This window comes from Dipodomys ordii, unplaced genomic scaffold, assembly GCF_000151885.1.
Source record: "Dipodomys ordii isolate 6190 unplaced genomic scaffold, Dord_2.0 Scaffold64, whole genome shotgun sequence".
Lineage (NCBI taxonomy): Eukaryota > Metazoa > Chordata > Mammalia > Rodentia > Heteromyidae > Dipodomys > Dipodomys ordii.
The window spans coordinates 5,548,868-5,562,110 of record NW_012267280.1 but is presented as its reverse complement, the minus strand read 5'-3'; the positions used below and the strand labels follow the sequence as shown (position 1 = coordinate 5,562,110).

General features: G+C 41.3%; 1 protein-coding gene across 1 annotated transcript; it reads left to right on the top strand.

The window, feature by feature from the left end:
- Positions 1–2: 2 nt before the first annotated feature.
- Ptchd3 (patched domain containing 3) lies at positions 3–10,218 on the top strand (the record flags this gene model as incomplete). The annotated part of the gene is made up of 4 exons (XM_013022706.1): positions 3–716; positions 1,893–2,014; positions 6,455–6,600; positions 8,267–10,218. Coding segments are annotated over 4 exons (2,478 nt in total), but the record flags the coding sequence as incomplete, so codon positions are not given.
- Between the last annotated feature and the right edge of the window lie 3,025 nt (positions 10,219–13,243).

Below are 13,243 nucleotides of genomic sequence, written 5' to 3'. Positions count from 1 at the left end.
CGCGCTCGTTCGGCCGGCTGGGCCGCGCCGTGGCCACGCACCCCTGGGCCTTCCTGCTGGCGCCCATGGCGCTGACGGCCGCGCTGGGCTCGGGCTTCGCCTTCCTGCCCGAAGAGGAGGAGAATCTGGAGGAGCAGTACACGCCGGTGGGCGGCCCTGCTAAGGCCGAACGGCGCTTCGTGCAGGCCCACTTCTCCACCGACGACGCGCGGCGCTTCTCCGCCTCCCGCATGAGCACTGAGACCAACTTCGCCTCGGTGCTGGTGGTGAGCGACGCGGACTCGCTGCTGGACGCCGAGGTCTTCGCGGAGGTGAGCCGGCTGGACCAGGCTGTGCGGGGCCTGCGGGCGGCAGTGGAGAACGGCTCCCAGATCCGCTACCACGAGGTGTGCGCCAAGTTCAAGGCCGGTTGCGTGCCACCCAACCCGCTGCTGTACCTGTGGCAGCGGAACCCCGCGCTGGACCTGGGCCGCGTCACCTTCCCCGTCCTCAACTTCTCAGGCCACCCCATCTTCCTGGCCGGCTTCTTTGGAGGCAACACCCTGGGCGAGTGGCTGGGCCCGAGCCGGCGGCTGGCGGCATCCAAGGCCATGCACCTACTGTACTTCCTGCAGACGGAGGAGCCCGAGCAGAGCCGGCGCAGCAAGGCCTGGCTGGTGCACTTCCTCGATCAGTTTGAGGATCTCCAGAGCAGACTGGCCTTGCGGACTATTAAGGTGCATGCGGGGTCAGGCTCGGGGCGACCGCGGGGCACTGGAAGGGGGGGCCCGCGAGGACAGGGTGCCACGGGACAGGGGATCGGGGCGCCCTAACTACTTGACGGCACCTGGCACCGAGCCGCCGTTCGCGTGGTGCTTGGCCCTCAGCCCACCTTTCTACAACGGACAGGGACCGTGTCTCGAAGCCGCTGCGCAAACCCAAACCAGCGACGTAGACATTGTGCAGAGCGGCTCCTTGCTTAAGCAGGATTTGATTTCTAACCAAGTGGCTCTGAAATGGCCGAGTCCTGCCACCAGCCCACCCAACACAGACCCCAGGCAGCAGGGCCAGGCCAGTTATAGGCAGGCCCTGTGTAGTGTGAGACACAACACCTCCTAAGAAATTGCCTCGCACGCAGGAGGCCCTGGTTCGATTCCTCAGCACCACATAAGCAGGAAGTTGCACCGTGGCTCAAGTGGTAGAGTGCTAGCCTTGAGCTGAAGAGCTGACGGTGCCCAGGCCCAGAGTTCAGGCCCCACGACTGACCAAAAAAAAAAAAAAAATTGGAGCTAGCAACACTACTAAGTCATAAATAAATCTGACGAATGCGAGAGCTATCGGAAAAAGCCCATGGAGGAGACCAGGCCATCGTGAAATGATGTTTATGCAATTAAAATACTAAAATGTCAATCAGTTAAAAATTTAGGAAAGCCACCAGTTCCACAGTTATTAATTTTCAGTTTCATGTAAAATCTAATTCTGGTGTATTTTCAACTTTTGGTTTTGAAAGAACTTTCAAAGTACAACACAGATTTTGTGGGAAGAAGCAGACCTACATAATTTTCTCTGTTCCAAAATTCCACAAGTCTTGATATTCCTTTTTTTTTTTTTTGTCAGTTTTGGGGCCTGAACTCTGGGCCTGGGCACTGTCCCTCAGCTCTTCAGATCAAGGCTAGTGCTCTACCGTTTGAGCTACAGCACCACTTCTGGCTTTTTCTGTTTATATGGTGCTGAGGAATTGAACCCAGGGCCTCATGCATGCAAGGCAAGCATTCTACCACTGAGCCACCTTCCCAACCCCGATATTTCATTTTTTAACATGTTTCTGCCGATAAGTTGAAGTGTTTCAAGACAATGTGTAACATATCAAATACTGGAATTGAAAACTATTTTCCTAACTTTGTTTGTTGCAGGTGGTCTACTTTACATCACTTTCCAGACAGCTGGAATTTGAGGCAACTTCTATGACAGTGATCCCCTTGTTTCACATGGCATATGTTTTAATCATACTGTTTGCAATCATATCATGTTTCAGGTAAGAGTTTCACATTTTCACTTCTTATGGTGCCAAAAAATTGTGATAGACTATGGGTGAGTACAAATTGTATTTAATATGCATATATGTACATAATACATATATATAACTCAAGTATAATGTAATAAACAGATTATAAGTATAATGTAATTAACATTATACTTTTTTTTTTGGTCATGGGGCTTGAACTCTGGGCCTGGGTGCTGTCCCTGCCCTCTTCAGCTCAAAGTAAGTCAAGGTGAGATAAAGAGTCTCATGGACATTCCTGTCTTTGAACTGCGATCCTCAGATCTCAGCCTCCTGAGTAGGATGACAGGTGTGAGTCGCTGGTGCCTGGCTAGCACATTATACTTTTTAAGTATAAATTCAGTGCTTTCATGTCTACACTGTTGTGAAGCTATACAACTGTTTTAACCCTCAAAATCCTCTCCCTCAGTCCTAGTGAAGCTTTAATCAATTTCTTTTTACTTTTTACCAGTCCTGGGGCTTGAACTCAGGGCCTGGACACTGCCCCTGAGCTTCTTTTGCTCAAGACTAGCGCTCTACCACTTGAGCCACAGTGCCACTTCAGGCTTTTTCTGTTTATATGGTACTGAAGAATCAAACCCAGGGTTTCATGCATGCTAGGCAAGCACTCTACCCCTGAGCCCCCTTCCAGCCCCTTTAATCAATTTCTATTGATATTTACTTACCTATTCTAGAAACTTGTCCTTTTAAGCAGGCTTAATCCACTCAGCATGTTTTCAATATCCATGTTGGAACATGTATCAGAGCTTCATTCCTTCTTATGTCTGACTAGTATTGAGTGCTCATATTTTGTTTTTTTTCTAAATTATTTTTTGTCCAGTTAAGGCTTCTTGCAACTCCATATGATTTTGAGTGCTGACTCTTTAATTTCTTTTCTTTTTTTCTTTTTTTTTTGGGGGGGGGAGGGGGAGGCGGTGGTAGACGACTTTATTTGCCTTTCCAGGCCTTGATCTTCGTCAGATAGAATTACAGCTTCTTGCCTTCTAGCACTGGCCACATTGGCTTGATTTTGGCATTCTTTTCCGTCATCATATTTCTTCTGAATTTTCTTGGATTGCTTTTTGTTTAAAATCTCTTCCTCTTCAGGAGTCAGCTTGCCCCCTTCTTGCGGCCCAAGGACCGTGTATAGTAGGATTCATACTACAGCCAATACAGTGTTCTGTCCATGAGCACATTGCAATTCTTCACCAGCAGCTTGTTATTGGATGCATTGCAGAGGACATCAGTGATCCTTGTTTTATAGTCAGAGTCCCAGGGAAAGTTGCTCACACCCAGCCTCAGAGCACAGTATTTCTTGTTGTCACCTGGAACTCAGGCTGTGTATATGCAATGTGGGCCAATCTTGGTGTTGGTGGCAGGGCATCCCAGCTTATATTTCCACTTCTTTGGTAGGGCTTCCTTTTGCCCCAGTTTTGCGGTGCTTGTGCCAGTTATCTCAAGAGATGCCTGTATATGGAGCAGGGATGCAAGCTTGAGCCACTGGGACTTGGCCGAAGTTCACCCACTTCAATGACTTTCATTTCTGAATAAAAAGGCAGTTGGAATTTTGAGAGAGGGATCAGAGATCAAGTTGAAAATGTAGATTATTTTGTGCAGGATTGCCCATTTTTAAGCAGTAATAACTCTTCTTAACTAAAAGAGCTTTATGTTTATTTTGGTCTTCAGTTTCTTTCACTTTCTTGGTTGAATTCCTATATATTTTATTCTTTTAGAGTTATTTAGATGAAATTTCTTCTCTTTTGGATTGAGCACATGTATAGAAATACAACTAATATTTATGCATATAACCCTTGCTACTTAGAAAGCTGAGATCCTAGGATCATGTTTTAAAGCCAGTCTGAGCAGTAAAGTCCACAAGACTCTTTATCTCCCACTAACCACCAAATCACTAGAAGTTGAACTGTGGTTTGAGTGGAAAAAAAATAGCTCTGAATGAAAAAGCTAAAGGACCTTGCCCAGGCCCTGAATTCAAGCTCCAGTATACGCACACAGACACACACACACACACACACATGCATATAAAAAAAGAAAAAAAAGAAAACAAATGCTGAAAAGATGTGGAGACAAGGGGGGAGGGTTTTACATTGTTGTTGGGAATGTAAATCAGTTTGTCTACTGTGTAAATAGAAGGCTCCTCAAAACTAAAACATTTAAAATTATAGTACTCTGTTGTATCAGCACAGAGTAGACTTTTCTGTACACTTGTGTTTATTGTGACATAATTGACAATGGTGAAGTTTAAAATAAGTCTGGGTGCCTATCAATAGCTGAGTATATGAAGAAAATGTAATATACATACAGTATAGATTATTATTTAGCCATAAAGAAGAATGCAATAATGACATTTGCAGGAAGATGAATAAAAATAGAGATCATCATGTTAAGCAAAATAAGTTAGACTCAAAAAGACAAATATTGCATGAATTCTCTGATATGCATAGTCTAGATATAAAAAATGGCACAAACACAAATGAGGGGGTCCATTGTAAGGGAGAGTCATTGGGATGTGGGAGGGGGAAAGAGAGGAAAAAGGGAAAAAGCCTTAATGAAGCCCATTAAAAATAAATTGTAAGAAAGATGCTTAAAGGGAGATTGAGAAAGGTAGGGTAAAAAAGGGGTATATTCTGAGCATGTGCAGAAAGACAACAGTGAAACTTGGCATGATGTGTGCTAATAAAATGTACAAGAAGAGATAAATAAAGTAGACTAGATAAACAACAACATTTAACCAAACCAACATTTGTTATAGAGAAACAAAAAGGAGATCAGATGGAAATAAACAGATATGATAGGGGAGACATAATTATGATAATAATACTATGAACAACTGTATGCTAATAAACAATAACTTAGGTGAAATGCATAAATTGTTATAGACATACACATGATTTAAAATGAAGTGAAAATCTGAACAAGAGTAACAGACAAAAACTTTATATAACACAGTATACATTATACTAGCTTTGAACTGTAGGAGCTATATAATACTGTGATTATGGCTAAATAAGGATCACAGGTAGGGTAGAAAGATAACTGGATAAGAATGCATCCCCAACCGTTTGTGTGCAAAAGGTTGGCTCTGGTGTGATAGTGTTAAGAGGTGATGAAATTCCATGAAATGGGGCCTGCTTGTAAAATGGTTAGGTTTTTGGGTTGTGGCTTTCAGAAGGGATTAATATAGTTCTCATGGGACCTAGTTAGGTCTGTGACAAGTTTTTTTTTTTTTTTAAGGAAATTTGGCTTCTGAGTCTTTTCCTGACTTGCTTGAGTGCTCTTTCTTCCTCCTCCTCCTTTTCCTCCTCTTCCTCCTCCTCCTCCTCCTCCTCCTTCTCCTTCTTCTCTTCCTCCTTCCTTCTCCTTCTCCTTCTCCTTCTCCTTCTCCTCCTCCTCTTCCTCCTTCTCTTCCTCCTCCTCTTCCTCCTCCTCTTCCTTCTTCTTCTTCCTCTCTCTTTTCCTCTCTTCCTCCCCTACCATGATGTCATCTACTATGTTTCTTTATAAATTCCCAGCCTCAGGGATTTTGCCAAGCAACAGAAAATGGATCAAGACACCCTCCATTACTGCTGCATTCCAACTCACTTTCCTCTTTTTTTGGTGGGGGGAGTCCGGTCGTGGGGCCTGAACTCTGGGCCTGGGTGCTGTCCCTCAGCTCTTCAGCTCAAGGCTAGCGCTCTACCACTTGAGCCACAGCGCCACTTCCGGCTTTTTTCTTTTTGCTTATGTGGTGTTGAGAAATCAAACCCAGGGCCTCGAGCATGCAAGGCAAGCGCTCTACCACTGAGCCATCTTCCCAGCCCACATTCCTCTTCTTATCAATATAAAGTTAATCAAATTAATCATCTGCAGAGTTTCAGTAAATCTTTATGATTCTGAAATGTTAGTCTGTGGAATAGTGCTTGGCTAGCTGCATAAGAACCATCTAGAAAGTTTAGTAAATACGCAGATTGCCTATTTTTCTGTCTCCCCTTCCTCCTCTTCTGCCGCCGCCTTCTCTTCCTCCTTCTCCTCTTTTTTTTTTTTTTTCCGGTCAGTCCTGGAGCCTGAACTCTGGGCCTGAGTGCTGTCCCTCAGCTCTTCAGCTCAAGGATAGCACTCTACAGCTTGAGCCACAGGGCCGCTTCCAGCTTTTTCTGCTTATGTGGTGCTGAGGAATCGAACCTAGAGCCTCATGCATGCAAGGCAAGCACTCTACCACTTCCCAGCCCACCTCTTCCTCTTTCTTTTTAGACAGTTGGTATGGTATAGTTCTTGCAGGCTTCAAGATACCAGCAGACAAACAGACACACGTATACATTATTAGTCCAAAGGCTTATGACTGTAGATATCCAAGTAAAGAATGGTATCAATTGGTGGAATTTCAGTAGGTAAGCCACCACCCCAGATTTTGTGATTATTTTCATTCCAAATTTACAGGTTGAACTGTATACGAACCAAAATGGGAGTTGCAGTTTTTGGAGTGTTTAATGTTGCCATGGCAGTGGTGAGTGGCTTTGGCCTGATGTTGCACATTGGTGTGCCATTTGTGATCATAGTTGCCAATTCCCCGTTTCTTATTCTAGGTGAGTAAATAAAATGTGAGGCTGTACGATGTATGTGAGTGTGGGGGGAGGGAGGTGCTGAGTAGATAAGGAAATACATTTTATGTAGGTAGCTGCATAGATCCAAAGGGAGCATGAATCTCAAATAGGAAATAGGAAAAATCAAGATGAATTATGTATCTTTAGATTTGGAAAATAATTTAGCATCACTTTTGGGCAGATAAATAGGGAATATGGATAGCAGTTTATATATATAAAGCCAAAATATAAGTTACTGAAAATATGAGAACAGTGTTTGACTTCTCAATCAAGGATGCAAGTTAAAAATGGAGAAATCGGGCTGGGAAGGTGGCTCACTGGTAGAGTGCTTGCCTTATATGCATGAGGCCCTGAGTTCGATTCCTCAGCACCACATAATCAGAAAAAGCCAGAAGTATATAATTTTTTTGTCAGTCATGGGGCTTGAACTCTGGGCCTAGGTGCTGTCCCTCAGCTCTTCATCTCAAGGCTAGAACTCTATAGCTTGAGCCACAGCACCACTTCTGGTTTTCTGAACGGTTAATGGAGATGAGTCTCACATACTTTCCTGCCTGGGCTGGCTTTGAACCATGATACTCAGATCTCAGCCTCCTGAGTAGTTAGGATTACAGGCGTGAGCCATTGGTGGTACCAGGCATATATGATTCTTAAAAATTTTTTAAATTGTTATTATAAAGGTGATATGCACTGGGTTACAGTGACACAAATCAGGTAGAGTATATCTCTTTTTGGACAATGTCACCCTTTGGCCTTGCTCTCCTAGTTTTTCCCTCCCACCCTCACCTACGAGTTGCATAGTTTATTTTCAACATAGTATGTAGTGAGTAAGTACCTCTGCTGCATTTGTTTACCCTTTGTTCCTCTATTTTGTTGCAAGGATTCTTAAGATTTATTTTGGTAGTGCTTCTGATTCAGGGGCACTCAGGGCTGGCAGCACAGCTCAGTTGCAGAGTACTTGCCTAGCATGTATGAAGACTTGGGTTTGACTCCTACCACTACAAAAAGTAAGAAGCAGAGTACTTACTAGCTTCTGGAGCAGTGAGCTGATACCTTATGTAACCTGCTAGATTGAAGTTTGAATAATCACATTCTAAGTTTCAGAAACAGGCCAGTAAGAAAACCATGTTTGTGAACATGCATGAGCTCTGTGTATGCTATAAACTATGTGATACCATTCAGATCTTACCACATAGATAGCCAGATGCTAACTGTAAGCATATATATCCAGCTTATTTTAAGCAAGAGAATTTTGGCTGGATGTGTTTGTACATTAGCGTGAAAGAACTTATGAACAAAAGTGATCTTTCATGGAATTTAATGGAATCAATGATACATACTGCTAATACTGTTTCAACTAACCATCAGCCTGGTTTTCAGATCTAATTACTAAAACATCTGAGGACTAGAGTATGTCTTGGTATGTGTAAAATTATAGGAGCATGTACAGAGCAAAGACTGACAACAGAGGAAGGAATGACAAATTCTGTTGTGAATCTAGAAACAACCTGAGAGAACGTTACAGGGAAGACAGTGTTCAAGCAGAGACTGGGGAAGACAAGTAAGGGCTTAACATAGAAAAATAAAATGGTCAATGTATTCACTTGATGTACATTAATATGTATGATGAGTTTGTTTCTTATTTTCCCAGGAGTTGGGGTTGATGACATGTTTATCATGATTTCTGCCTGGCAGAAGACCAGCCTCCTGGTTACCGTAAGAGAACGGCTTTCCAGTGTGTATTCAAAGGTGGCCGTGTCCATTACAATTACCACCATCACCAATGTACTCGCCTTCTATACTGGTATAATGAGCTCTTTCAGGTCCGTACAGTACTTTTGCATCTATACAGGAACAACCCTAGTATTTTGTTATTGTTATAAAATCACCTGTTTTGGGGCAGTTATGGCTCTAGATGGTAGAAGAGAAGTAGGATGCTTGCACTGGGTGAAAAAGCCAGACCCCAAATATGCCTCACTCAAAAAGACCTGCTGTTTCCCACTTGGGTCTGTCCCTGATGAATATGGAGCTGATAACCATCCAATGAATTTGTTTTTTAGAGACTATTTTGGTCCTTTTCTCACAACCACCAAGTGTAAGCTTTTTGTAGTGTTGACATATATTTTGTACATCATAAGCAGCATATATGGGTGTTTCCATGTGCAAGAGGGTTTAGACCTTCGAAATCTGGCAAGCGATGATTCCTATATCATACCGTATTTTAACATAGAGCAAGATTATTTTTCAGAGTATGGTCCCAGGGTTATGGTTATTGTTACTGAAAATATTAACTATTGGGATGAAGATGTAAGGCAAGAATTAGAAAAATGTCTGATAAAGTTTGAAGAAAATAGCTATGTAGATAAAAATCTCACAGAGTTTTGGTTGCGGCAATATGTAAAATACATGAAAAATAGCAGTCAGGATATTAATAATAAGAAAACTTTTTTGGACAACCTTTCTGTTTTTTTAAGTACGTTTCCAATTTTTACATATGATGTTAATGTTTCTTCATCAAATGAAATCACTTCTTCCCGGGGTTTCATTCAAGTTATGAGTGTTTCTTCCTCCAAAAGTAAGAAGCTAATGTTACTCCAATTACGAGACATAGCTGACAAATGTGAAGTTCCCCTAATGGTGTACAACCAGGCATTCATATACTTTGATCAGTTTGCTGCCGTACTAGAAAACACTGTTAGAAATGTCATAGTTGCATCAGTAGCTATGTTCATAGTTTCCCTACTGTTAATTCCTCATCCAGTGTGCTCCATATGGGTAACTTTTGCCATTGCTTCTGTGATTGTGGGAGTAACAGGTTTCATGGCATTCTGGAAAGTCAATCTTGATTCCATATCCATGATTAATCTTGTCATTTGTATAGGATTTTCTTTTGATTTTTCTGCACACATCTCCTATGCATTTGTTTCCAGTTCCAAGACCACAGTAAATGGAAAAGCAACTGATGCATTGTATATGTTAGGTTATCCAGTGCTACAAAGTGCCATCTCAACAATAATAGGAGTATGTGTTTTAGCTGCAGCTAAAGCGTACATCTTCAGGACATTCTTTAAGATTATGTTTCTTGTTATGCTATTTGGAGCTGCTCATGGTTTAATTTTTATTCCGGTATTCTTAACCTTTTTTTGATAATTTGTTTAACATGTCCATCAATAAATCAAAGACCAGTTATTGAATTGTTTATTGCTTGATTCAGTCTGGTTTAACAAAAAGGGGAGAGCACTGTGAGGAACAGAAAAAAAGAGACATGCAAGTATAAGAGGGACTGCTGGGGAAGAGAAAGGAGACTGATGAGAATGGGAAGGAGAAGGGTGGAGTAAGAAGGTAATGGATTATGTAATTGTAACCCCTCTGTACATCACCTTTATAATATCAATTAAAATTTTTTTAAAAGAAGGTAATGGAGGATACATCATAAATGTGTGAAAATTTCTCAATGAAAACCGTTACTCTGTACAATTGATATACACTGATAAAAAGAATAAACACACAATGTATAATAAAAAAGAAAAATTTAAAAGAGAATTGTTAACCTTTAAGACATGTTTCCATGACTCAGAAATCCTTCTACTTGTTTTAAAAAATATGCTCAAAAATTGGTCTTACATTAAACTACCTTTACTAAATGAAAAAGTATTGTCATATTTATCATTTTCTCTTAGAGTCAGTATATGGTATAATTTTCCAGTTACTTTCTAATGATTGGGAATTTATTCCTAGAAATTCAAGTAATAGTATATGTCATTCATACTATAATAGAAGAATATTTTTAAGTATGCTTTCTACATGCATTATGATGTAAAAATACAACTTATTTATTTTCCCAGTTTGAGCTTTTCTAAAAAGTTCTTAAATTTTTTTGTCAGTTGTGGGGTTTAAACTCAAGGCCTTAGCACTGTCCCTGAACTCTTTTGCTCAAGACTAGTGCTCTATCACTTTGAGCCACAGTTCCATTTCTGTTTTTTGAGTGGTTAATTGGAGATAAAATCTCATAGGGACTATACTGCCTGGGCTGGTTTTAAACTGCCATCCTCAGATCTTAGCCTCCTGAGTAACTAGGATTACAGGTGTGAGCCACTAGTGCCCAGCTTATCATATTTTCAATAATACTTTCTAGTCTTATCTTTTGACAGCTTTAAGGTTGTGAAAAGCTCCATTTACATTTTTTATCCAAGTGTTAATAGTTTTAATTTTACATTTAGGTCAGTGAACCCCATACTATTGTATTTGTTAAGAGATAAAGACAGGGATTCATTTTCTTCCCATAATACATACCTAGTTGAATTACAATATAGTTCCTTTTGCTATTATTAGTAAGGTAGCTAGAAATAATATAAAAAGATATTTAAGCTCAAATTTGATTGGATATATCTCAATAATTTAGACAGGTATATCTCAATGTTCTTTTTTTTTTTCTTGTGCTGCTCTTTGGGCTTGAACTCAGGGCTTGGGTGCTATCCCTGAGGTGTTTGTTTTGTTTTGTTTTTTTGTTTTTGTTTTTATTGTTTTTTGCTCAAGGTTAGGCTCTACCATTTGATCTACAGCCCTGTCTTTGGCATTCTGGTCTATATATGTTAGTACTAAAAATTTTGAATACAGAGAAAATGGAAGCCCTCTTCCCATTTCAATTAACCCAACTGCCAAAGGCAGCCACTTTGAAGTTAGGCTTTGTGCTTATGTTTGCTTTAAAAGTATATGTTGGTATGTGTGTTTAAGCCAGGTGCCTGTGGCTCATGTCTTTAGTCCTTCAAATATCAACTCAGGAGGTTGATATTTGAAAGGGATGGTGTTTGGAAGTGAGCGTGGGCAGAAAAGTCTGAGAGACTCCATCTCCAATTAACCTGTAAAAAGCTAGGCTTGTAGATGTGCCCATAGTGGCAGAGTACCATGTAGGAGCAAGAGAGCTGTCAGATGGCTTAAAGCCCTGAGTTCAAACTCTGTTACTGGAAAGAAAAAAAAAGCAGAAAGTATTAAGTCCTGGCATGGTAGTGAAAGGCTATAATCCCAGGTATTCCACAGGTGTACTTCAGGAAGATTGAGATTTGAGGGCTGTTGGGGCAAATGAGTCAAGAACTTATCTGAGACAATAAACCATAAAGGGTTGGGGGGCTTGGCTCAGGTGGTAGCACATTGGTTCAAACTTTGTACCACAAAAAATGAAGGAGGGAGGGAGAGAGACGGGGGCGAGGGGAGAGGAGTGGGGGGGGGAGGCAGGGAGTGAGAAAGAGCCAAGTGAGCAAGAGAGAGCAATCCTCTTTCCATGTCAATCTGTAAAACCGTATATTCTGAGTCCTTTAATAAGTGGTTGCACTATGGCATTTAAGGTTCCTTGTCTGCAAGGAAGATGCTGTCCAGGGCCTGGGTGCAGCAGTGAGAATTGTTTTAAATAGGTCATGGGGCCTTGAACTCAGTGCCTGGGCATGTCCTTGAGCTTTTTTGCTCAAGGCTAGCACTACCACTTTGACCCTTAGCTCTACTTCTGGTTTTCTGGAAGTTAATTGGAGATAACAGTCTCACAGACTTTCCTACCTCGGCTGGCTTTGAACTGTGATAGTCAGATCTCAGCCTTCTGAGTAGCTAGGATTACAGGCATGAACCAATGGCACCTGGTCATCCCTGAGCTTTTTTTTGTCCAAGGCTAGTGCTGTAGCAGTTGAGCCACATATGTACTTCTGGCTTGGAGGTCAACTGATGATAAGATTCTCATGAACCTTTGTGTCTGGGTTGGCTTTGAACTGTGATCCTCAGATTTCCTGAGGGTCTCCTGAGTTGCTAGGATTACAGGCATGAGGCTCTGGCACCCTGCAATGTGCCAACACTTCTTATTTCATGATAGCAAAGAAAGTTTGTGATACGAAGTCCTCTCATAGCCTTACTCAAGATTGCTTGCAGGTGGTCCCTTTGCTCTTGCTTGTCAAATCTTTTGTTTGTTTTGGTGTGATTTTCATGTGTTTGGTGTAGGTTTCCTTTATCTTTTCTGTTTATAGGTTGAGTTTCTTGGGTACTTCTTTTATTGTCCTTCATTAACTCAGAAAATTTCATGCCATTATTTCCTTTAGTGTTTTCTTGCCCCCTTTCCTCTCCTCTCCCAGTATTCCTGCATTGCTATGTTGCCCTGGTTGATGGTGTCCACAGGGCATTACAACTGATCACTTTTCTGAAATGCTTTTGTCTGTTCTTCAACTTTTTGGTTTCTATTGGTCCATGTTTGTTTACTGATTGTTTCTATAGTTTGCTGAAATGTGCCTTTGAATTTCTGTAGTTTGTTTGTATGTATTTCAGTTATTTTCCTTTTTATTTCTACAATTTTCATTTGTTTTTATGTTTTGTCTCTTTACTGATATTTAGAATTTACTCATGTGTAACTTTCCCCTTACCAATAGTTTTATTTTTCACAGTTTCTTTTCTCTGCTGTCTACTGCAGTGTATATATAGTACATGGAATATTCAAGAAATATACAATTCATAAATTTTAAACAACTTATGGCATGCTATTATGGTTGTCTTTAAAAAATTATTGGGAGGGGGGACCAAGATGGCGACGGGGCAGTAGGGAAACGCCACAGCTCTCTCCAACCAAAAAGAGAGTTCGAGTTCCAACGCTTAATCT